General features: G+C 40.8%; 1 protein-coding gene and 1 long non-coding RNA gene across 2 annotated transcripts; both read right to left on the bottom strand.

The window, feature by feature from the left end:
* Positions 1 to 26,851, bottom strand: LOC146578649 (uncharacterized). The gene is made up of 4 exons (XM_085269158.1): positions 26,599 to 26,851; positions 22,683 to 22,774; positions 21,589 to 22,284; positions 1 to 3,219 (listed from the first exon to the last, which is right to left on the bottom strand). The coding sequence occupies exons 2-4, from the start codon at positions 22,698 to 22,700 to the stop codon at positions 1,579 to 1,581; spliced, it is 2,355 nt and encodes a 784-aa protein (XP_085125284.1). The 5' UTR covers positions 22,701 to 22,774; positions 26,599 to 26,851; the 3' UTR covers positions 1 to 1,578.
* On the bottom strand, positions 9,627 to 10,707 carry LOC146578650 (uncharacterized). The gene is made up of 4 exons (XR_014891567.1): positions 10,598 to 10,707; positions 10,344 to 10,519; positions 9,986 to 10,057; positions 9,627 to 9,838 (listed from the first exon to the last, which is right to left on the bottom strand). It is a non-coding gene; the product is annotated as an uncharacterized LOC146578650 (long non-coding RNA).

Here is a 26,851-nt window from a genome sequence, read left to right as displayed (position 1 = left end):
GATGGACACTGTATGCAGACAGCCTCAGATCTCAAAATGGTGGAGCATTGATCACACTCTTATAGCCTCTGGTGCCCCCACCTTATCATAAAAGCCTAAACATTCACATGCTTTTCTCTCACACGGCGCCTAAGCTACGACCTTGGCTCCCCGTTTATCTGCTCCTGCTGAGATGGGGCAGAAAACTCCAGCATGTTCCGTTCTCTTCTAATCAGACAAATAAGGCAATGACTTTTTGCAAACAGCATTTCTTATGACATCATAAAACAATATCATTCATCCACAATAAATCAGCAGTCTAATGTAATGCAAAACAGTTTAACTACTGCAATAGTTATCAGCTTCTTCTAATTCAGGATAATAATGCACACTAAAACTACCTAATAATTCACAATCTTTAATTAGGGGTATAACATGGCATAAAATAATATTATAATCTAACAATACATTTTTATAGAGTTTTCATATTGATTCAATTCTTTCATGTTTGAAGATGACACAAGGTTGGGTATGAACCATCACATGCACATGCGTGGCTGTTGGCAATTACTGGATAACTGATTACTGTATTTGTACAGTAAGTTTGTTTCTAATATACCAGATATGGAGCCAGAATATGTCGATTAAGGGGATATGCAGGACAGGCAGATGAAGGACGGAGATGTAAGTTTGATTCTAAAAAGTGTGACAACTGCTATTAATAGAACATACCAGTGTGATGTCTTCATGACAAGAACAAATCCCTGGAAAAATGAGCCAATTAGAATCTTCAGCCGGAGAGCTGTTCCTCCAGGTGTGTCAGTAGAGTTCAGTGCGCCTGTGATCAGATAGGAGCTGCTTTCAGCCATTTGGCGATAACATTGTTACTTCTGACAGGATACTACCACCTGCTCCAATAACTCTAAATATGAGGTAATTAAAACATAAGAAAATAGCAATATGTGTGCAATATTTCTGGAAATAACCAGAAGACATCGAACAGGAAACATACTTACAGACTGTCCAAACTTAACACCATAAAGAGGATGCATATGGATTCCACCATGCCTTTCTGTACCACTGTGCCTCCAGATAAAATGGCGTTTCTATCCTCGTTGAAGACATTTTAAGACCTCCTCCACCACTAGGGGTCAGTATAACAAATTTTATTTACTGGAGCCAGAACGGGGTTAGTGTGTCTCTCTGTGCTATCTGTCAGTGACTCCATGAATTGCTGTGCTTTACATTTTCAGTGTTGTGGTGGAATATTTTGACAATTCGGAAAAAAAATATTCTACATAAGTTCAGTGTATGCAGCTGAATGATTGAGTCATTGAGTGTTTGTTTAATCTTCAGGTTCTGTTTCCTAAGATCATTCTTGTTCTGTGAGGTTGAAACCACACACACTGATGATCGTGTAGATATCAGATCAGCCATTTATTGATTCAAATGACAACACAAATATGTGATGATCTGAGTGTACATGTTGCTCTGTAGATTACAGAGCAGAGATGGGCAGTAACGCGTTACTTGTAACAATCAGGTTAAGATTACAAGATAAAAAATCAATACTTCCTCACAGTAACTGCACTTGTAGAGTTACTTTCTGGTGTGGATCTGTTGGTGTTTTTTCAGGTAATGTGGAGATTTAAAAGTCTTCTCACACAGGTCACATTTATAAGGTCTCTCCTCAGTGTGGGTAAACATGTGTATTTGTAGTTGTGCATCTGTTGTAAACAGTTTCCCACACTGATCACAGTAGGAAAGATCATTTCCAGTGTGAATGCGTAGGTGACTATTTCGGTACTTTTTTTCACTGAAAGTTTTTCCACAAAAGTCGCAGCTGTACGCCTTAATTCCAGAGTGGGTAACTAGATGCCTGTGTAAGTTTCGACTTTCACCAAAAGCTTTACCACACAAGTCACAGCTGTAAGGTTTAACTCCACTGTGGATGAGTTGGTGTTTTTTTAAGTATCCAGCCCAGGCAAAAGACTTTCCACACAACTCACAGCTGTAAGGTTTAAATCCACTGTGGATGAGTTGGTGTTTTTTTAAGTCTCCAGCCCAGGCAAAAGACTTTCCACACAACTCACAGCTGTAAGGTTTAAATCCACTGTGGACGAGTTGGTGTTTTTTTAAGCATCCAGCCCGGGCAAAAGATTTTCCACACATGTCACAGCTGTAAGGTTTAACTCCACTGTGGATGACTTGGTGTTTTTTTAAGACTTCAGCCCGGGTAAAAGACTTTCCACACAAGTCACAGCTGTAAGATTTAACTCCACTGTGGATGACTTGGTGTTTTTTTAAGTCTTGAACCCGGGCAAAAGACTTTCCACACAACTCACAGCTGTAAGATTTAACTCCACTGTGGACGACATGGTGTTTTTTTAACTCTGCAGCCAGGGTAAAAGACTTTCCACACAAGTCGCAGCTGTGAGGTTTAACTCCACTGTGGATGAGTTGGTGACTTTTTAAGCCTTCAGCCCGGGTAAAAGACTTTCCACACAACTCACAGCTGTAAGATTTAACTCCACTGTGGATGACTTGGTGTTTTTTTAAGCCTTGAACCCGAGCAAAAGACTTTCCACACAACTCACAGCTGTAAGATTTAACTCCACTGTGGACGAGTTGGTGTGTTTTTAAGTTTCCAGCCCGCGCAAAAGACTTTCCACACAAGTCACAGCTGTAAGCTTTAACCCCACTGTGGATGATTCTGTGGTTTTTTAAGTCTCCAGCCTGAGTAAAAGACTTTCCACAAAACTCGCAGCTGTACGCTTTAACTCTACTGTGGATGAGTTGGTGTGTTTTTAAGTTTCCAGCCCGCGCAAAAGACTTTCCACACAAGTCACAGCTGTAAGGTTTAAATCCACTGTGGATGATTCTGTGGATTTTTAAGTCTCCAGCCTGAGTAAAAGACTTTCCACACAACTCACAGCTGTAAGGTTTAACTCCACTGTGGATGCGTTGGTGTGTTTTTAAGGTTTCAGCCCGGGCAAAAGACTTTCCACACAAGTCACAGCTGTAAGGTTTAAATCCACCGTGGATGATTCTGTGGATTTTTAAGTATCCAGCCTGTACAAAAGATTTTTCACACAAGTCACAGCTGTAAGGTTTAACTCCACTGTGGATGAGTTGGTGTCTCTTTAAGCCTCCAGCCTGGGTAAAAGACTTTCCACACAAGTCACAGCTGTATGCTTTAACTCCACTGTGGATGAGTTGGTGTGTTTTTAAGTTTCCAGACTGGGTAAAATCCTTCCCACACTCATCACAGCTGTAGGTTTTCTCTCCCTTTCTTCTGTGAGGTTTGTCAGCCTCCTGAGAGCACTGACTTCTTGCTCCATGTTGGTCCTGCAGTGACAGAGATACAAACAGAGGCAGTGAGTGAAATGCAGTCATGGAACAAACTGAAACTCCCTCCATTGGTGGAATCAAACATGTCAACAAACACCTTGTTGGTGTGTTACCACCACCTTCTGGTGATGGTGTCACATTACAATAATGTGACACAATGAGAGGTATAATTAAAATGACATTAGGAAATATTGATCAGCAGAGAAAATCTTTTATTTCATAAAAAATTCAAAGTTCAACTGATGATATTGTTGTTTCAATGTGTGTAGATAAAATATGATCTTTGTATTTTCTTGTGACTTCTGTGGTTTCTGATTTTGAATGTAGATTCTGTATATATGGAGGAGCCCAGGATGGAAGCTGCTCTTAACAGAAAACTAATACTTTTCTCACCTTTTGTGTTGAAGACATTGTTTCCACTGTAGTGGCTGAGCTGAGTCCAAATGGCTGAAATTGTTCCTCTGCTGCACCACCAGACTCGTCTCCTGTTACTCAGCAAAAAAGAAGTACACACACACACACACACACACACACACACACACACACACACACACATTAGGGGTGCAACGATACAGAAAATTCATAGTTCGGTTTGATACTTTGGTGTCACGGTTCGATATTTTTTCGATACAAAAAAATGTTCATGCTTTTTTAATTTGTCATTTATTAAAGTTATAAATATATATTTTAACTCAAAAGTACAGTTTTTAAATTTAATGTTGCTGAAACAATAAAGTAATAAAAAAATAAATAAATCTGATCGAGAAATCACTCATCTTTGGAAAAGAGAGTTCATTACAGAGAAATGGCTCTTTCCAAAATAAAAGCTATACTATACGCTTCTTCAGGGCTATATTCTCATCAGCATATTAAACATATCAGGTCCCCATAAGGAGAATCATGTGCTAACGGCTGTCTAAATGACTCGGGTAAAGCTTGTAGCATGCATGCTTGTTGTTTTTGTCTGCTTCCACTTGTCTTTGCACTAGGATGATGTCGGCGTAAATGTGCAGTCATATTCGTTGTGTTCCCACTAGTGCTGTCAGCGTTAATCTGAAATGACGTTAACGCCACAACACGGCAAATCTCCGTTAACGAGCTACCGCTGATCGCCCCGTGCGTGGGGTTGGACGCCGTCAACACGTTAACGAGCAAACTGCACTAACGCAGTAGTTTCCACCCATGTAATTGAGCATTGTGTGGCACATCCGACATACTGTTTTACTTTTGTCCATGACGCACATACCTTCAGAGTCATATGTCACATGAAGACCAAAATAGTTCCAAAGGCCAGATCTGAATGAGGGTGGAGGAGGTTCAATTTGCCATGTTGCAACCAATGACTGTATAAAAGATGGACGACGCGACACCGCCTCCTCCCATTGTGCAAAAATGAAGCCAAAATATCCCGTTTGTGGAGGCTGCCATCTTGCAAATTTGGAGCCAGAGTCTGCGCAGTAATGACTTGAGGTGGAGCGACTGTGTAACACTCCCGCCCACACACCCGCTGGACATGACCACAAACACGCCCCCTACACTTTTTACGTAGCACCTGTGGCTCGAGTTTTTTGCTGGTTTACCACGACTGACGACTCGTTTAATTAAGGTAAATACAACCATGTCACTGTTATAAGAAAAGACACACAGCTTATCATCTTATAGTTCTAAAATTGCTCTGTTGTTAATTCGTTTGCTAGATTAGCCGCTAGCATATGCACTGTGTTGGAGGCTTGTTGCTAGCTAGTTAGCGATGCTACACACCTGTTACTCTAATAGTCTGTTATTGAAGGATTCAGCACTCCTTATGTTTTTTTATCCATTTTTAGACAGCGATGAGATCAGCTGCACACTCCACAGAGGCCCAGAGTTACTGTTAATATCAAAAATATAATGCTGTCCTTTGAGATTTTAACATTTAAGACTGAGTGTAATCGATCTAAAACTGTTTAAATCTCTAGTCTACAGCCTGGTAACATGAAACTTTAAAAACAACGGCAGAAGGTTTCAGTAGTGTAGTCTAATGTGTTCTTTTCATTTAATAATAATCCGTATTATGTATAACAGCTACATTCACCCTGGAGAGAAACTAGTGAGGGAGACCATCAGGACCGAGCTGGGTTTCTGGGTCCAGAGGTTTGGAGAAACTTCTTCCCTTTCTTTCATCACAGCTGTCCTGTGCCAGAAGTTCTGTTGACCCACTGAAAGAGGCTTCATTTAAGAAACACCAGGAAGATTGAAGCTCATCGCATTGATCAAGCAGGACTCATGATCTTCACCAGCAGCTCCCTCACAGGGAAATCTTCAGCACTCCTCTGTAGGCCCGCCCCAGAAGATGGATAAACCCAGCGTTTCATGAACACTGTGATGAGACCTTTGGTTTGTGTAATGTTATAAATACTCAGATACTCCCCAGAGGCTCCGGACTTTTACATAAAGATATTATATTCAGTCCTGTAGAAAGTTATATATTTAAAAATATATGATCCTCTCTGGTTACTCTGGTATGAATAACTCTGCATCACTTTATGGTAAATAACACACTATATGCAAAAAAACTGCAAAAAACTGTTTGTAGTTCAACATACAAGTGATGACCTTTGACCTTCATAAGGTTTTATTTAATTGTGTCAGAGAAACTCAAGCGTGCTCTTCATGCAGCTGAGTACATCAAGTGTTTAAAACTATGACCTCAGAGCGCATCGAAAGCCTTTTGGCCTCCTTCTCAGCAAGCTTCCACTACTCTCACCCTGGGGTTGCGCTCCCCCAGGCTTGTACCTGTGGCTTCATGTCCTGGGGTGGGGGTTGGTTGTTCTCCTGCCCTGCACCCCATCCTTTTGTTCATATTCCAAGACTATTTTCCCCAGCAACCGCCATATTATGATGTTGCAAGCAATCACAAACCCTACAGTCTGTCTAACTCCAATGTCTACCAAGCAATCTATTATTCTCAACAGAGCTAAACTCAACATAAACTGAAACCACATTAAAGTTAGCTCGATGCTTACCTTTAGATGAGCCCACAAACCGAGAGAAACTCCGTGATGAAGCTGGAACTCTTTCCAAACACAGGAAACAGATCAGGGAGCAGAGACCCACGTGGTTCACGCTGATCTCAGCTAGGATCCAGGAGACAAGGGTGTGCAGATCGATGCAGATATCGATCCAAACGTTGGTAGTGGTATATGTTCCTGTAAGTTTACTACTTTACTCCCGTTTCATGAAAAAGCAGCTCTCTCTGCTCGACTCCTCTCCTGCACACACACTTTGCTCCGCCCCCTTTATCTGGCTCCGCTGTGATTTGTTGCTGTGCGGTCACGTGACTCAGCTGCACAATGCAACCCCGTGGAGTGTTATTTCAAAAGTAGCGCCAATCTCCTTTTCCTAAACTCTTTTCCTTGGCCTCGATGAAAACGTCATCGTGGGGAGGACAACTGCTGAGAAGTCAGGGAAAGAGAGGAGCGGTGCTGAGAATTGGAACAGCCATACACTCGCCTCTCTGTAACAAGGTGACACCGGATGTCCGCCTGTTGAAACTACATTGTGCTGAAGATGGACTACAAAACAAACATCTTACTTCGTCACAATGTGTTCTAACCCTGTTGTTTTATGGAGGTTATATAAACAGGAACAGCCTGTTAAAAATATTGCTTCATTATTAAGTTTGAATTTTAAAGAAGAACCAACAGTTAGGGTCAGATTTACTAACATCTGCAGCAGCTCAAACACGTCTTTTGATGTTAAAGAGCTGCTAAATTCCTAATAAAAACAAAACAAGTTTTTAAAATGTAGCCAGCATTTTGCTCTAAATAAAAAATAAAAAAAACCCACAAACCAAACAACCTAAAACAGATAATTAATGAATGATGAATACCTCCAGTTACGCATAACTTTCCTTTCATAACAACCTTCATTTCCAAGAGGGTCTAACAGCAGTACAGATTGTGAGGAGATTTTGACAACCTAAAATAAAAATTGTATTTAGTAGAATATGTGTATTATTATGTGTGTGAATGTGTGGATGACTGGATATGTAAAGCGCTTTGGGGTCCTTAGGGACTAGTAAAGCGCTATATAAATACAGGCCATTTACCATTTTATTACACTCACTTAAGTAAACATAATCAATTGTAAGCATTTTCAAAATAAGAATATGCTGCTAAAAAGAACAGTAAAACAAAAAAGAGAAAAAACACATGAGGTGTGAACATGTACCACAAGGATCCAGTGTGCACCGGAGTTCAGTGGGCACAACCAAATGTCCTCAGCCGGAAACAACATCTGTGGAATATTTTTAAGTTTATAAAGGTTTAGATTTATTTACATAACATACACTATATAACCAATATAACATCTACATTACCTTGCTGACACATTTAAACTTCACAGAAAACAGAGAGGTTGCAACAACGCAAGACAACTGATACACGAGGTTCTGAAAAATGCAAGATTTTATTTTATTTTTTTAAATGATTACAAAATTGTATAAAATGCTTTTGTGAAATAACTGGCATACGTTCTTACTTGCCTTTTGTTTTCTTAATGAGGCAGTGCAGGTATGCATCAATGACCTGTTTGGATTAAAAGAAGATTATTTTTACAGACCACCACTAGGACCAAAAATGATTATTTCACTTACCTCATCAGAAAGCCACCCACTATCCTCCAGTGTGCGAAAAGAAGAGTCATACAATTTGTATGGCCCAACGACTGCCTCCACACGCCCGGTGTCTTTTGCAGCCCAAAGCCACTTCACTAAAAAACAAAATATGATAAGTTTCTTTAGTAATAACAGTTGCCATTTGAAAATCACGGTCAATGGCCAACGGGCCACAAGCAGACAAGGGCCAACGGGCCAACAACATAAACATGCCAGAGGGGAGTAGCTTTATGTAAATCAGAAATTAGCCAAAATTGGACCAACAGGTCAAAATTAGCAAGAGGGGAGAAAAAAATAAAACATTCTATCCATTTGACTAGTCAAACAGGCAACAATTGACCAACCGGTCAGAATGAGATTTTTAGCTATGCCACCTTTTTCTTGCGTGCTGGGTTTCTGGGGGGTCACTGGTACAAGCTCTTCTGGTGCTTGGACTGATTTTAACTGAGCTATTTTTGGTGCAAACTGAATGACAGAGGATCTGTTATTTTGCAGCGCTTCATGTTGATGCTGAGGACTGCAAGGCCACATCTCAGAAGATGGGCTACTCTCAACAGGTTCAGCTGGAGTTGAGACTTGGACAGGGTGGCTTGTTCTATAGGGTTTAATGTGGTCAATACTGTATAGACTTTTTAAAGTATTTCCCTCAGTGTTTTTCAGTCTAACACATTTTCCACTGAAGTCATCAATTGTGTAGGGACCTGAAAAATCCGGTTCAAGTCTTCCTCCTTTTCGCCCACGTTTCCTCATATTTAGAAGCAGAATTTGATCCCCTACATTGTACACAACATTTTTGTACTTTTTCAGGGCCCGCTTGGCGTATGCAACCTTTTGCTTGTCTTGTGACTTCGCAATGTTTTCTTGTGCAGTTTCTTTAACTGTATGTTGTGCTTCACTTTCAGACTGTACATAGTCACTGTACCTTTTGTCGTCTGGCAGAATGATGTTGGAAATCTAAAATTTTGTAGATATTAGCAATTAAACCAAGATGATATCATATTCATAAAGACATTACTGGGTTTTTTTCTTAAATAGTTTCAATTCTTAGTTCTAACATAGAAAGAATTTGACAAACACTCACCGGCACTTGAGCAGGCACTTCTGATGGAAATACTGCCTCTCTTCCATACATCAGAAAAAAAGGTTTGTATTTTGTTGTGGTGTGTACTTTTGACCGAAGTGAAAACAGGGTGGCCTCTAGATACGGATCCCAGTTATTCTGCTGGTCATTCACCAGTTTTCGGAGGGCTCTAAATGCAGGCATAGAAATATGTAAACACAGTAAGTAAGACAGAAAGTTTAATTAGAAGTAAAGAAATTAATAAATTATTAAGTAACAATTAAGTTTGAATAACATAAGTAATGTTATTAAAAACTGATAGATAAAAATTAGGCATACCTTTTTATGTTGTCATTGGTCTTTTCATCTAGACCATTGGTCTGTGGATGGTATGCTGCTGTGACACTTCTTTCAATTTGCAATAACTTGCAAAGATCAGAGTTGAGCTTCAAAAGATAAGGACAAGGTTATACTACTTATACAAGCACACAAGAAAAAATCTTTGACCCCAGTGAAGTAAAGTTAAAAAATGTAACTGAAAATTATTTAACACTTACTTCATTCACAAACTCTCTGCCTTGGTCTGACAAAATCCTTTTGGAGCAGCCATATCTATATATAATGGAGCACAAGTGCTGGGCTACCTCAGATGCAGATTTCGTTTTTAATGGGAAAGCTTCAACCCATTTTGAAAAGTAGTCAGTTGCAGTAAGTATATACTGGAAGCCGCTTGAAGTTTTAGGAAGAGGTCCAGTAAGATCTATACCAATAAGTTCCCACACTTCAGACACCTACCAAGGACAAATTAATAATTTGAATAACAATTTGTATAATGTACACATTAACATTGATGGTTAAAATTAGTTGGCAAACCCTCCTGCCTTTATGAATATGAGCTACAAGCATAGTTTGATGGGTAAACGGGGCATAATATTTACCTGAATACACTGCAACGGTTGCACAGCAGTCAGTGGTTTCCCAACTTTTTGACACTGGTCACATTCCTGAATCTTTAAGGTAAAAATATTTATGGAGTTCACGTAAATGTTCAACATTCTCATTTGTAAAAAACAAAAACACTTAATGACATATTCTCTAACGAACAAACTATTTAGCAACAATAGTTTGTGTGCGTGTCTTCAAATCTCTGCCAGGCCTACAGGTTATTACTGTAATATCACTAATTAACCATATTTATTTATATTTTGCAAGTGTTCAGTTTCTCTTTTAACTGATATAAAAAAAATTGCTTATTTTAAACACTATTTAACAACAGTACAAACAGTTAATACATACCCATGTTTTAATGTCAACTGTCATACCAAACCAGTAAAATCTGGAACACACTGCATTTAGCGTTTTGTGTGTGCCAGTGTGTCCTCCAATTGGAGATGAATGAAACTCATGAAATATCTTCCTGGCACCATCCATGGTTTTTACTACTCTTCTGGTTCCAACAAAGAGTTCTCCATCTGCAGTAAAACAATATATATTTAGAAATTAATTTAACCACATATATGAGTTGTTAGTATTAACAATAAATTACTGACCCTTTTGTTTGAATTTTGAGGCATATCTTCTGAGGTTTTGCCTCTGAGCCTTGTCATATCCTGAAGGGTAGGAGCCCGCAGAAATGAACGCGTAAATCTCTTCCCACTTCTTCTCCATATCTATGAATGTCAGTAAACATTTTCTTATGAGCTTCAATATGTGCAGTTGACAATGCAAATAATTTAACTTATTAAATAACGAGATTACCGAAACAGCCTTAAAACACCGAAGCTGCGGACTCAAAAGTGTTGTGCAAATACCACGTGTCCAGTAACTTGACAGCAGACTTCACCGAATCTGCAAATTCGACAGTTTTGTGCAGAAAGCAGATAGCGACTTCACTTTAATATTGACAAACAATCACAAAGGCTTAAAAAATCAAGTATCAACGTCAATAAAAAGTACTAATACTTACTACTTACCTATTCTCCTGCAAATATGACAATGGAGTAGCGTGAAATCACAGCCGGATGCGCTTAGCTTCCCTTTTTGTGTTGTGTGCATGTGCGCACATGCTCAGGAACAACGGGTAGGACGGTTTACGGGGTAGGAGAAATTCCCAGAACACCGGCTCCCAGAAGAGCCTGGCTCTCCCATCGCAACGTTCGGGGAAAGGTTCGTGACTGTTTGTTTTCATAATTTGCCTCACTTTACAAATCTGTCACTTCTATAACATATAAAATTAAATATATAATACAATAAGTACTTTGTGAAGGACTTTGCTGACATCTTGGCTGAATACATGCCAAAATATGATTGTGTTTCTATTGTTGGGGGTTTTGATATTCATGTGTGTTGTCCTGATATGCCCATTGCAAAGGGCTTTTAAGGCCTTATTGATTCTTTTAATGTTGTGCAATGTGTGACCTGTCCCACACATGAATGTGGACACACACTTGATCTTGTTTTATCTCATGTTTTGTTTTGGGTTTTTTGTTTTGTTTTTAATGTAGAGATTTGTGATGCTGTGTTTTCTGACCACAGTCCTGTGATGTTTGAAGTTCCTCTTGCCTGTACCTCAGTTAAACCTCACGCTGCTGCTCGGCGCTGTCGAGTTTTTAACTCCTCCCTTGCTGAGCAGTTTTCAACAGTTTTAACCAGAACTGCAAAATCCCAGATTTTTAATGCAGCCAGAACTGAGCTCATGATTTTATTCCACCTGCCAGACTGCTTTGGACTGCTTTGCACATTGCTTAATTAAAATCCAGCCATTCTAAAACTAAATCTGAGCCCTGGCTGAACGACACGACCCGAGCTGTCAGACACGAGTGCCGTCGAGCTGAGCACATTGTCAGATGTAGCCCCCAAAATTTTTTACATACTGTAGTCAAACACCTGTTTAAAAAAACCTGTTCTTGATCTTACGATTCTTGCAAATTACAGGCCTTTCTTCTAACTACCTTTTCTTTCCAAAATTCTTGAAAAGAGAGTTGACAGTCAATGAATGACCTTCCTGAAAAAGCAAAATGTTTTACACGTTTTCCAATTTGGTTTTAAACCCTTTCATAGCACTGAATCAGCCATTTTACAAGTTTTTAATGACATATTTTGAGCCACTGATGCTGGGGACTGTGTTGTTCTTGTACTTTTAGATTTGACAGTTGCATTTGATACAGTGGATCATGCATTTTACTCTGTCATTTGGAGCACTGGGTGGGCACTTGAGTGGTTCAGGTCCTACTTGGCGGGGCAAACATTTTGTGTCAGTCTCTGTGACCATGTGTCGTCCTCCGCTCCTCTCTTGTGTGGTGTCCCACAGAGCTCAGTTCTAGGCCCCTTCCTCTTTTCTTTGTATCTGCTCTCTCTTGGATCTATACTGAGAAAACACAGCATTGCATTTCACTTCTATGCTGATGACTGTCAGATATATGTCCCTCCACAGAAAAAAGGCACATATTCCTTACAACCATTACTTCAGTGTCTTGATGACATTAAGGCTTGGATGTCTCTTAACTTTTTAAAATTCAATGATAAAAAGACTGAGGTGATGATTTTTGGTAGCCCCACTGAGATGCCAAATGTATATTTAGATTCCTTGGCTCAGTATGTTAAGCCAACTGTCACAAACCTGCTGGTCAAAGTGGAGTGTAATGAGAAAAGATGACATTATATGCCACGGTAAATGCACTGCCTAATTGTTACCTCTCCCCACTGCCTTCAGTGGCAGGCAGCAGGAAACAGATCAGGAGGCAGAGATGATCTTTAAGTTTAACATTACTCACAATATTGCCAAAGAGTGATATGGAATTTAAGCACAAGTGCGTTTCAGTAACTTATCTTTCTTGTAGATCTGTGCTCCAAATAAAGAACTTTATGCTGACAAGATTATTAGTTAAAATAACAAATTTTAAGTTACAAATCAATATTGTCAGCATGGACAGATATTCCACATTCCATATATCATCATTCAGGTCCTGCATCAATACATTTCCATATTTTTATATCTATAAAAAAAGCTGACACTTGCTAGACTCTATCAAAGGTGTGAGCATCACAGCAGATGCCTTTGTGTCAAAGTAGCTGAGGATAAAACACAGAAAAACACGAAGTTGATTTTCCTGGCCTGGGATTTTATAAAAATATTCTGCAGTACATCAAAAATGAAAGAAAACCATTAATCAACATATGAACCTCAGCTGATGCTGCTGAAGTGAAGCAGAGCAAAGTTACAGAGGTTTTATTAGAGACACAGCTAAGTGTTTTGAAATTTCGCATAATTTTAAAAAGTTTAATTTTAAAAAGAATTTGTTCAGTAGCCTATTGAACAGCAAAAACGAGACTTTCTTTTCAGAATTATGTAAAAGGGAAAAAACAGCGGCCGACAGCGCTGTAAACAACGGTAGACTTGTGCGTAATAAACAAGCGAATAATGCAGAAAATAGATTTTTTTGACGGGAAACTGTTCTTGAAGTACACATAGACAGAAAGAGAGAGAGAGAGGGAGAGAGCTGTGCATGAAGTGTGATTTTATTGTTGTGGAAGTAAAACAGCAAAAGTCAGAGGAAATTATCACGATGTTTATGTGAAGGGTTGGATCTGCTTTTGCTGCTGGTTTAGTCAATATTGTTTTGAGAGAGAAAAAACCTGCAGCTTCAGAATCTAGTGGACAAAGGGCATGAACACAAAGCACGGACCCACCGAAACATCAGCGAGCTGTCGGCTTTCAGCCCCGACCGTGTCCGTGCTGTCGGGAGAGAAAGGCGACATCTCGCTGATTCTGATCCGTCGGTGGATCCACGCTTTGTGTTTACGTCTTTGTGCAGAATCATGTTCCTGCTCTCATTTACTATTTCAGCTGTTTGGTTGTTGTTATTTGTTGAAATTTTGTGAGGTTTATCCTGAAATTCTGGCATTTTGGTCAAAATAAATTTGTATTAAAAAATCAATTCAGGATTTTAATGAATCGATGGTAAATGGTAAATGGCCTGCATTTGTATAGCGCTTTTCTAGTCCCTAAGGACCCCAAAGCGCTTCACACTACATTCAGTCATTCACCCATTCACACACACATTCACACACTGGCGATGGCAAGCTACATTGTAGCCACAGCTGCCCTGGGGCGCACTGACAGAGGCGAGGCTGCCGGACACTGGCGCCACTGGGCCCTCTGACCTCTGAATCGATATCACATTATCCAAGCCAGAACCGATTTTAATCGATAAATCGATAATTAAAAACCCATGTGTAATGTTATAACGTTCTTTGCAGATATATAAGTGATCTAAAATTTAATACTTGCTTTTAAAAGTTTATTCTTTGGCCACCACGCTTCAGCCATCTGCTGGGGTTTTTTCTTTTTTGAAAAAAATAATAATAATAATAATACATTTTATTTAAATAGCGCCTTTCAAAGCACCCAAGGACACTGTACAACAGATAAAAACTGGAAATATACACAATGATAAAAATAGAAGATAAAAGTTAAAACATACAGAAATTTAAGAATAGGCAATTTTAAACAGATGAGTTTTGAGGGTGGACTTAAAAAGAGAGAATGAACTAATATTTCTGAGGTCCGGGGGTAGGGAATTCCAAAGTCGAGGGGCAGAGCAGCTAAAGGCCCTCCCTCCCATTGTGATCAGACGAGCAGAGGGAACAGAGAGAGAAAGAGAAGATGAAGATCTGAGGCAGCGGGATGGGAGCTTCATCTGTAATAAGTCAGAGAGGTACGGTGGAGAGAGAGAATGAATAGCCTTGAATGTATACAGAATTATTTTCAAATGGATGCGAAATTTGACCGGGAGCCAGTGAAGTTGCTTCAGGATTGGGGAGATGTGGTGGGTAGAAGAAGTCCTAGTAATAATACGGGCAGCAGAGTTCTGGACACGTTGGAGCTTGTTGATAGATTTTTGTGTAAGGCCAAATAATAATGAGTTGCAGTAGTCAATTCTAGAGATAACAAGATTATGGATGAGAATGGCAGTGGCGTGAGGTGTGAGGAAGGGGCGGAGGCGATTAATGTTACGGAGTTGGAAATATGCTGCACGTGTAATATTATTGATATGTGAGTTAAAGGATAATGTGCTATCGAGAATGACACCCAAGCTTTTCACAGAGGGAGAGATAGGGACCAGCGAGTTATTGATGGTGAGAGAGAAATTGTTAATTCTGGATAGCAGTCGTTTAGTGCCAACCAGAAGAAGTTCCGATTTATTGCTGTTGAGTTTAAGAAAGTTGGAGGAGAACCAAGAATTAAGTTCAGCTAGACAGAGGATGAGGGAGGGTGGAGGAAGAGTAGAGTCAGGTTTGGTAGAGAGATAGAGCTGGGTGTCATCGGCGTAGCAGTGGAACTGAATATTATATTTACGAAAAATATGTCCGAGTGGAAGAAGGTAGATGATGAAAAGAAGGGGCCCGAGGACAGATCCCTGGGGCACCCCAGTGGATAAAGGAGAAAGCTGAGAAGTGAAGGATTTTAATTGAATGAACTGAGTGCGGTCAGATAGGTATGATTTAAACCAGGCTAGTGGAGTGTGAGAGAGACCAATAGAAGCTAATCTGCTAAGGAGAATGGGATGAGAGATGGTGTCAAAAGCTGCACTCAGATCAAGAAGGATAAGGATGGAGAGGAGACCAGAATCAGCTGCTATAAGAAGGTCGTTTGTTATTTTTATAAGAGCAGTTTCAGTGCTATGTAGAGGACGAAAGCCAGACTGGAACTGTTCGTAGAGGTTATTATCAGTTAGGTGAAGATGGACTTGTGAAGCAACTATTCTTTCAAGGATTTTTGAGAGAAATGGTAGATTGGAGATAGGACGAAAATTATTAAAGTTGTTGGGATCTAGACCAGTTTTTTTCAGAATTGGGGTAATAGCAGCAACTTTGAAGGAAGCAGGAACAGTTCCAGTGGTGAGTGAAGAGTGAATAATAGCAGATATGAGGGGAAGGAGAGGGAGTAAGCAGGCTTTGACGAGGACAGTAGGGATAGGATCGAGCTGGCAGGTAGAAGGCTTTGATTTATGGATGAGATCAGCAATATCAGCTAAGGATGGAAGTTGAAAAAAAAGAGAGGAAGTGAGAAGGGGGAGAAGTTAGGACAGAGAAGCTACATTGAGCATTAGGGTCCAGGTCTAAGTGTATTTTATGAATTTTATCAATAAAGAATAGCATTAGAGCATCACAGAAGTTAGATGAATAGAGATGAGCAGGGAGAGAATCAGGTGGCCTGTTAAAAGAGTTGAATAGTGAGAAAAGGGTCTTGGTAGAGTTCTCACTTGAGCAGACAATAGCAGAGTAATAAGCAGATTTGGTTTGACTAATACATTCCTGGTAAAACAGAACGTGGTTATTAAACATATCCTTATGAATAGTAAGGCCAGTTTTCTTATAGAGACGTTCAAGCTGTCGGCCTTTAGCTTTCAGTAGCCGGAGTTCAGGGGTGTACCAGGGTGCAGAGCGAGAAAAAAGTACAGTTCTGGTTTTTTGTGGAGCCAGGGAATTTAAAATACTACTAAGGCTATGATTATAAAAAAGTACCAGGTCCTCTTGAATAGCTAAGTTGTTAGAAGACAAGCAGCTAGAAAAAGCAGAGGAAAGGATATCAAGATTTATATTCTTGATATTCCGGAAAGAGATAATACGGGGATTGTTAATTACAGAGAGGGTCATGTGAACATTAAAGGAGAGAAGCAGATGGTCCGAAATTAGCAGTTCGTCAGCTCTACAGATGGAGGGGGTAAGTCCAGAACAGCAGACTAGGTCCAAAGTGTGGCCCTTAATGTGGGTAGGGAAGTTTATGTATTGTTTAAGGCTGAAGCTATCAAGGCAGGATAGAAGGTCCTTGGTAAGGGGATGGTCGCAGTTATCCACGTGAACGTTAAAGTCACCCAGCAATATTATATTAGGGGAGACAGTAGCTAGATTGGTCAGCAGATCGGCAAAGTCACTGATAAAAACAGAATTAAATTTTGGGGGGCGGTAGATGACAGCTATTACAGTTGGGGTAGGTCCTGAAAGTTGACAGACAACAGATTCAAAGGAGCTGTACGTAGGGGCGGACAGCGGCGAGACTTTCCAGTTCTCGCGATAGATTATCGCGAGGCCACCACCACGGCCGGACTCGCGAGGTTGGCAGGTGTAAACAAACCCCGGGGGGGTGGAGTCGTTGAGTTGCGAAAAGTCATTGGGCTGTTGCCATGTCTCAGTCAAGCAGAAAAAGTCAAACTTACGGTCTGTTAGGAGATCCTGGATGAGATGTCCTTTGTTCGTAAGCGAACGGATATTAAGCAGGCCAAAGTTGACAGAAATACTGTCGGACTGGATGAGAGTGTTAGCCGACCTAGGCAGACTAGTCAGAACATTGTGGTCAATAGACCTGCAGGGGTTCCGTTGAGAGCGACCAGAGGTGGACCAGAAGGACTGAATTGGTTTGGAATTATCCTGATGGAAATACCGACGGGAGCCTCGATGTACGTACTTTCGACGAGGGAGGAAGGCAATGTCCGTGTGGAAATGAAGAGCAGCCAACGGCGGAGCAGCTAAAGAGAAGCGGAGCCGGAGGAGCTCATCAGCTGTATATTGATGAAGTCCAGTGCCGAGTCGGTAGATCGATGACATAAGGATCCAGACCCACACTGAGAGTACATAGATCCTGAAAGGCCACATCATGGACAGGAACAGCCGGGTAGGGACACCGGTGGGCCTTAGAAACAGGAGTAGGACAAAAGTCCAGAAGTCCAGAGTTCAGTAGCGTTAGCGATAGTGGTGAGTGGCGGCCGGTGAGTAGCGGCAGCCAGTCGTGCCAGCGTTCACTCAACCGGAAGTGCAAAAATAGCCACAGCCACCACTGCGCTATGAATTCTGGCCTATGTTGGGACATAATCAGCCTTCAAATGGGGCCTCGAGGGATGCAGACGAAGTATAGATAGATAATATAAGTGTAGATACTTACATGAAAACAAACATAATAACTTGATACTGTCACTGGGTTTAAACTAAAGGAGTGTTCACAAGAAATCATCAGTATCAAACTGTGACAATAAAAAAATGTTCATTAAAGCAATCAAGAATGAGTTTGATGTGAATCTTTGGTAATGCATGGGGGAAGCTCTGTGCCAATTTTATCAACAGCTACGGATTTTATTCTTTTCTGGATGCAATACCTTGGCCTCCAGTAACACTATATGGAATCTTAGAGTCATTTTGACCAGGATTTCTCCTTTAATGGAAATATTAAGCAAATATTTATGACTGCTTTCTTCCATTGCTGCAATATCTTGAAAATCAGAAATATCCTGTCCCAGAGTGATGCTGAAAAACTCATTCATGCATTTATTTCTTCTTGTCGGGAATATTGTAATTCATTATTATCAGGATGTTCTTTTTTGCGTTGGGACACAGGCAGGATGCGATGGCTGCTGTTTTATCCATGTGTGGATGCACATACCCAGCTCCCAAATTGTACCCAAATACTGTACGTCCCTCCATCCAACCACACACTTTAGGGACTGTGACCACCCACTGCACATGCTCCACCGTGGTATCACTATGAATGACAACATCATCCAGGTGGCAAACAGCATATGCAGTGTGAGGACGCAGCTATCGCTACAGCAGGTGCTGAAAAATGCCAGAGTCTTCAAACAAACCTAACAGAAGTGTGATGAATGGTACGAACCCTGCACTCACTTCTTAATTACCTGGAAGCACCTTAAAGACAACCGGCCCCTCTCAACTGCGACAAATCATCTGGAGAAAAGGTAAGCATAGGAGACCAAACACTGAGGAACAAATCCTCGTTTCATCCTATGATAACAGCATTTTCACCATTTCAGCCAATTCCTTTTGCACAATTTGTCTCTTGTGCTTAGGCAACCTGTAGGGCCATGAACGCACTTTCCAGGCTGCGTTTCAAATTGGTGCTGCATGAGAGTCTTGCAGATGATCGGGGGATGACCACATCTGCAAACTACTGTTGCAATGCAGGAACATCTGCTTTATTGGAACGTGTGAGATGCTAATCACAATGCATCTTAAACACACTCATGTTAAAACGTCATGCCCACATCTTGTTTTTAAGAAAAATTAATCATCTTTTCCTTGAAGATCATTTCAGAGTTTTTAATGAGCTGCAGGAACCATGCCGAGAGCAGCCAAGTCTCCTCCTCTGATAAACCTCCACATGTACCACTAAAAACATTTAAATTAGTTTGAATCGGAAATCATGGCTCAAACTACTTGCTGTGAGACCATTTCTTTATTTTTCACACCAAACTGTTTTATAAGACAAACTTTACACAGAGTTCAACAATTATAACTGATGCTTTAACAGTATCAGGATTTCATAATGCAAACTTCAAATCAAAAGGCAAACAGCTGCAGAACATGTGGATCAAAATGAATTCATTAAAAAAACAACGTGGACTTCAAGGATATAGTAAATACACTAAAGTGAAAGGAGGATCCAAAAATAGATGTTTAATAGGATTTAAATTAACTAAAAGTAGTCACCTGTAATCTTTAAAATGGTTCTGATGTGTGCTGCTGTTTTTAACTTTTAACAGTTCTTTGCTGCCACTGTGAATATTGTGTTCTTTGCCTAATTAAATAAAGGTTACACAGCATCACTGCTCCATCTTCTGGTAAAAAAAAAAAAAAAAAAAAAAAGGTATTACATGGAAATACAGCCCAAAACCAGTTCAGCTTGAGTTTCTTTTTTCTGGACATAAAGTCACAGCAGGTGTTGTTTCAAAGCTGGTGGACAGATTTAGTTCATTTTGGAAGTTTTAAGAGCAACTGCTGTGAAAATATTTGCTTGTTTTGGGAGAAAAGGATTTAAGAGAAGATTTTATCACAGCAAAAGTTTAAATATGAATGAAGGATTGAAATTTAACTGAGGTGAAACATGCAATGAATACATAAAAAATAAGTTAATTTTGGAAAACTAAAAAAGTTCAAATAAAATAAATGATTTACATATCCATATTTGATTTTTGATAGAATACCAGTTTGGTTAAAAAAGAAAGAAAGAAAAGACATTCCTATAACTTTAATAGTACAACTACTAAACACTACTGTGTCCTAAGGGAACAAATGTTAAAATGTAACAGGGATAACATTTTAGAGAATTAAAATCCCTCAAAGGAAAAAACATAAACTTGATATGCATATCTATACATGCAGCTTCCTAAATGTAACATTCAGGATTATTCACCGCAGGTCCAGAAATCAGAGCTACCTCATCAGATCCAAGTGTGACATCAGCTGACACTCTTTACAGGAGATTCCATCTGAACTCTGTGGAGCCTGATCTCAAGGCTTTTAAGTCTGAGCCTGAAACCAGAAGAGGATCTTTCTCTCTCTTCAGATTCATTGTGATCCAGTGATTTCAGTCCTGCATGATCAGGCTGATGTTTGCACAGAGCAGATAATGAAGTGAAGGTTTTTGCACATTGGTAACAGTGAAACAGTTTATTTACAGTGTGAGATCGTTTGTGTTCGGAGTATGAACTGAGATTCCTGAAACTCTTGTCACACTGGTCACAGCTGAAGTTCACTTCCATGTGTGTACGTTCATGTTTGTTACAGTGACCTGATTGTGAGAAGCTTTTGTCACAGTGTCTGCACTTGTATGGTGTCTCTACTGTGTGGATTTGCTTATTCTTGTTCTTTAAGCTCACGTGGAGTGGTGACGGATGACCCACACTGGTCACAGATGTGCTTTTTGAACACACTGTGGAATAGTTCATGCATTTTTAATGCACTTGGTGTGTGGAAGCCTCTCCCACATTCTTTGCAGTAGTTCATTTTGTCTCCAGTGTGGATACGTTGATGTGGTTTTAGGTCCCGTTGATGATTGGAAGTTTTTCCACAAAGGTCACAGAGAAACGTTTTCCCACCACCACAGTGACGACAGGGTTGAGAACTGGATCCATCTGTGTTGCTCTGCTTCTAAACAATGTCAGCGTAAGTGATCTCTGCCAATGTCCAATTACGTTTTACTGTTTACATTATAACACTCAGCTTACCGAGCGAAAATGATTCTTCATTTTCCAAAACAGTTCATTCAGAATACCTCCATAGGTTTACTGATCAGACTTGTTCCAAACAATCAGGTTAAAATGACAAGATAAAAAATCAATACTTCCTCACAGTAACTGCACTTGTAGAGTTACTTTCTGGTGTGGATCTGTTGGTGTTTTTTCAGGTAATGTGGAGATTTAAAAGTCTTCTCACACAGGTCACATTAATAAGGTCTCTCCTCAGTGTGGGTAAACATGTGTATTTGTAGTTGTGCATCTGTTGTAAACAGTTTCCCACACTGATCACAGTAGGAAAGATCATTTCTGGTGTGAATCCGTAGGTGACTATTTCGGTACCTTTTTTCACTGAAAGTTTTTCCACAAAAGTCGCAGCTGTACGCCTTAATTCCAGAGTGGGTAACTAGATGCTTCTGTAAGTTTCGACTTTGACCAAAAGCTTTACCACACAAGTCACAGCTGTAAGATTTAACCCCACTGTGGATGATTCTGTGGTTTTTTAAGTCTCCAGCCTGGGTAAAAGACTTTCCACAAAACTCACAGCTGTACGCTTTAACTCCACTGTGGATGAGTTGGTGTGTTTTTAAGCCTCGAGCCCGCGCAAAAGACTTTCCACACGACTCACAGCTGTAAGGTTTAAATCCACTGTGGATGATTCTGTGGAGTTTTAAGTTTCCAGCCTGCAGAAAAGATTTTCCACACAAGTCACAGCTGTAAGGTTTAAATCCACTGTGGATGCGTTGGTGTGTTTTTAAGTTTTCAGCCCGGGCAAAAGACTTTCCACACAAGTCACAGCTGTAAGGTTTAAATCCACTGTGGATGATTCTGTGGAGTTTTAAGTTTCCAGCCTGCACAAAAGATTTTCCACACAAGTCACAGCTGTAAGGTTTAACTCCACTGTGGATGACTTGGTGTTTTTTTAAGCCTTCAGCCCGGGTAAAAGACTTTCCACACAACTCACAGCTGTAAGATTTAACTCCACTGTGGACGACATGGTGTTTTTTTAAGTTTCCAGCCTGCACAAAAGATTTTCCACACAAGTCACAGCCGTAAGGTTTAACTCCACTGTGGATGACTTGGTGTCTTTTTAAGCTTCCAGCCTGGGTAAAAGACTTTCCACACTCATCACAGCTGTAGGTTTTCTCTCTCTTTCTTCTTTGACGTTTGTCGGCCTCCTGAGAGCGCTGACTTCTTGCTCCATGTTGGTCCTGCAGTGACAGAGATACAAACAGAGGCAGTGAGTGAAATGCAGTCCTGGAACAAACTGAAACTCCCTCCATTGGTGGAATCAAACATGTCAACAAACACCTTGTTGGTGTGTTACCACCACCTTCTGGTGATGGTGTCACATTACAATAATGTGACACAATGAGAGGTATAATTAAAATGACATTAGGAAATATTGATCAGCAGAGAAAATCTTTTATTTCATAAAAAATTCAAAGTTCAACTGATGATATTGTTGTTTCAATGTGTGTAGATAAAATATGATCTTTGTATTTTCTTGTGACTTCTGTGGTTTCTGATTTTGAATGTAGATTCTGTATATATGGAGGAGCCCAGGATGGAAGCTGCTCTTAACAGAAAACTCTAATACTTTTCTCACCTTTTGTGTTGAAGACATTGTTTCCACTGTAGTGGCTGAGCTGAGTCCAAATGGCTGAAATTGTTCCTCTGCTGCACCACCAGACTCGTCTCCTGTTACTCAGCAAAAAAGAAGTACACTCAACAAAAATATAAACGCAACACCTTTGTTACTGCTCCCATTCCCCATGGGATGGACGTAGAGACCTAAAATTCATTCCAGATACACAATATAACCATCCCTCCCAAACAGTGGTCACAAATCAGTCCAAATGTGTGGTAGTGGGCACATCTGCTATATTGAGATAATCCATCCCACCTCACAGGTGTGCCACATCAGGATGCTGATCTGACATCATGAGTAGTGCACAGGTGTACCTCAGACTGCCCACAACAAAAGGCCACCCTGGAATGTGCAGTTTTTTGCGCTATTGGGGGTCTGGGGACCCAGAACCGGTCAGTATCTGGTGTGACCACCATTTGCCTCATGCAGTGCAACACATCGTCGCATGGAGTCTATCAGATTGTCAATTGTGGCCTGTGGAATGTTGGTCCACTCCACTTCAATGGCTGTGTGAGGTTGTTGGATATTCGTGGGAACTGGTACACGCTGTCGTATACGCCGGTCAAGCACATCCCGAACATGCTCAATGGGTGACATGTCCGGTGAGTATGCTGTCCATGCAAGAACTGGGACATTCTCAGCTGCCATCTGCCCTGAACAATGTGAACCATGATTCATCCGTGAAGCGCACACCTCTCCAACGTGCCAGACGCCATCGAATGTGAGCATTTGCCCACACAAGTCTGTTACGGCGACGAGCTGGAGTCAGGTCAAGACCCCGATGAGGACGACGGGCATGCAGTTGAGCGTCCCTGAGACGGTTTCTGACAGTTTGTGCAGAAATTGTTTGGTTGTGCAAACCAATTGTTCCAGCAGCTGTCTGGGTGGCTGGTCTCAGACGATCTTGGAGGTGAACCTGCTGGATGTGGAGGTCTGCGGTTGTGAGGCCGGTTGGATGTGCTGCCATATTCTCTGAAACGCCTGTGGAGACGGCTTATGATTGAGAAATGAACATTCAATGCACGGGCGACAGATCTGGTTGACATTCCTGCTGTCAGCATGCCAATTGCACGCTCCCTCATTGCTTGTGGCATCTGTGGCATTTTGCTGTGAGACAAAACTGCACATTCCAGGGTGGCCTTTTGTTGTGGGCAGTCTGAGGTACACCTGTGCACTACTCATGATGTCAGATTAGCATCCTGATGTGGCACACCTGTGAGGTGGGATGGATTATCTCAATATAGCAGATGTGCCCACTACCACACATTTGGACTGATTTGTGACCACTGTTTGGGAGGGATGGTTATATTGTGTATCTGGAATGAATTTTAGGTCTCTACGTCCATCCCATGGGGAATGGGAGCAAAAACAAAAGTGTTGCGTTTATATTTTTGTTGAGTGTATACACACACACACACACACACACACACATATATGTATATATACACACACATACACATATATTAGGGGTGCAACGATACAGAAAATTCATAGTTCGGTTATGATACTTTGGTGTCACGGTTCGATATTTTTTCAATACAAAAAAATGTTCATGCATTTTTAATTTGTCATTTATTAAAATTATAAATATATATTTTAACTCAAAAGTACAGTTTTTAAATTTAATGTTGCTGAAACAATAAAGTAATAAAAAATAAATCTGATCGAGAAATCACTCATCTTTGGAAAAGAGAGTTTATTACAGAGAAATGGCTCTTTCCAAAATAAAAGCTATACTATACGCTTCTTCAGGGCTATATTCTCATCAGCATATTAAACATGTCAGGTCCCCATAAGGAGAATCATGTGCTAACGGCTGTCTAAATGACTCGGGTAAAGTTTGTAGCATGCGTGCTTGTTGTTTTTGTCTGCTTCCACTTGTCTTTGCACTAGGATGATGTCGGCGTAAATGTGCAGTCATATTCGTTGTGTTCCCACTAGTGCTGTCAGCGTTAATCTGAAATGACGTTAACGCCACAACACGGCAAATCTCCGTTAACGAGCTACCGCGGATCGCCCCGTGCGTGGGGCTGGACGGCGTCAACACGTTAACGAGCAAACTGCGCTAACGCAGTAGTTTCCACCCATGTAATTGAGCATTGCGTGGCACATCCGACATACTGTTTTACTTTTGTCCATGACGCGCATACCTTCAGAGTCATATGTCACATGAAGACCAAAATAGTTCCAAAGGCCAGATCTGAATGAGGGTGGGGGAGGTTCAATTTGCCATGTTGCAACCAATGACTGTATAAAAGATGGACGACGCGACACCGCCTCCTCCCATTATGCAAAAATGAAGCCAAAATATCCCGTTTGTGGAGGCTGCCATCTTGCAAATTTGGAGCCAGAGTCTGCGCGGGAATGACTTGAGGTGGAGCGACTGTGTAACACTCCCGCTGGACATGACCGCAAACACGCCCCCTACACTTTTTACGTAGCACCTGTGGCTCAAGTTTTTTGCTGGTTTACCACAACTGACGACTCGTTTAATTAAGGTAAATACAACCATGTCACTGTTATAAGAAAAGAACACAGCTTATCATCTTATAGTTCTAAAATCGCTCTGTTGTTAATTCGTTTGCTAGATTAGCCGCTAGAATATGCACTGTGTTGGAGGCTTGTTGCTAGCTAGTTAGCGATGCTACACACCTGTTACTCTAATAGTCTGTGTTATTGAAGGATTCAGCACTCCTTATGTTTTTTTATCCATTTTTAGACAGCGATGAGATCAGCTGCACACTCCACAGAGGCCCAGAGTTACTGTTAATATCAAAAATATAATGCTGTCCTTTGAGATTTTAACATTTAAGACTGAGTGTAATCGATCTAAAACTGTTTAAATCTCTAGTCTACAGCCTGGTAACATGAAACTTTAAAAACAGCAGCAGAAGGTTTCAGTAGTGTAGTCTAATGTGTTCTTTTCATTTAATAATAATCCGTATTATGTATAACAGCTACATTCACCCTGGAGAGAAATTAGTGAGGGAGACCATCAGGACCGAGCTGGGTTTCTGGGTCCAGAGGTTTGGAGAAACTTCTTCCCTTTCTTTCATCACAGCTGTCCTGTGCCAGAAGTCCTGTTGACCCACTGAAAGAGGCTTCATTTAAGAAACACCAGGAACACTGAAGCTCATCGCATTGATCAAGCAGGACTCATGATCTTCACCAGCAGCTCCCTCACAGGGAAATCTTCAGCACTCCTCTAGGCCCGCCCCAGAAGATGGATAAACCCAGCGTTTCATGAACACTGTGATGAGACCTCTGGTTTGTGTAATGTTATAAATACTCAGATACTCCCCAGAGGCTGTAGAAAGTTATATATTTAAAAATATATGATCCTCTCTGGTTACTCTGGTATGAATAACTCTGCATCACTTTATGGTAAATAACACACTATGTGCAAAAAACTGCAAAAAACTGTAGTTCAACATACAAGTGACGACCTTTGACCTTCATAAGGTTTTATTTAATTGTGTTAGAGAAACTCAAGCGTGCTCTTCATGCAGCTGAGTACATCAAGTGTTTAAAACTATGACCTCAGAGCGCATCGAAAGCCTTTTGGCCTCCTTCTCAGCAAGCTTCCACTACTCTCACCCTGGGGTTGCGCTCCCCCAGGCTTGTACCTGTGGCTTCATGTCCTGGGGTGGGGGTTGGTTGTTCTCCTGCCCTGCACCCCATCCTTTTGTTCATATTCCAAGACTATTTTTCTTTATGTATTCTTTCCCCCCAGCAACCGCCATATTATGATGTTGCAAGCAATCACAAACTCTACAGTCTGTCTAACTCCAATGTCTACCAAGCAATCTATTATTCTCAACAGAGCTAAACTCAACATAAACTGAACCCACATTAAAGTTAGCTTGATGCTTACCTTTAGACGAGCCCACAAACCGAGAGAAACTCCGTGATGAAGCTGGAACTCTTTCCAAACACAGGAAACAGATCAGGGAGCAGAGACCCACGTGGTTCACGCTGATCTCAGCTAGGATCCAGGAGACAAGGGTGTGCAGATCGATGCAGATATCGATCCAAACGTTGGTAGTGGTATATGTTCCTGTAAGTTTACTACTTTACTCCCGTTTCATGAAAAAGCAGCTCTCTCTGCTCGACTCCTCTCCTGCACA

The sequence above is a fragment of the Mchenga conophoros genome, linkage group LG3 (assembly GCF_057382185.1).
Source record: "Mchenga conophoros isolate Kocher_MC1m ecotype Shallow Benthic linkage group LG3, M_conophoros_male_GT1.1, whole genome shotgun sequence".
Classification (NCBI taxonomy): domain Eukaryota; kingdom Metazoa; phylum Chordata; class Actinopteri; order Cichliformes; family Cichlidae; genus Mchenga; species Mchenga conophoros.
This window is presented reverse-complemented; position numbering and strand designations above follow the sequence as displayed.

Coding starts and splice junctions, on each gene's coding strand:
- LOC146578649 (XM_085269158.1), bottom strand. Junction 3,220..21,588: donor GTGGAAAGTCTTTTACCCAG/GCTGGAGACTTA, acceptor GATTTTACCCAG/TCTGGAAACTTAAAAACACA.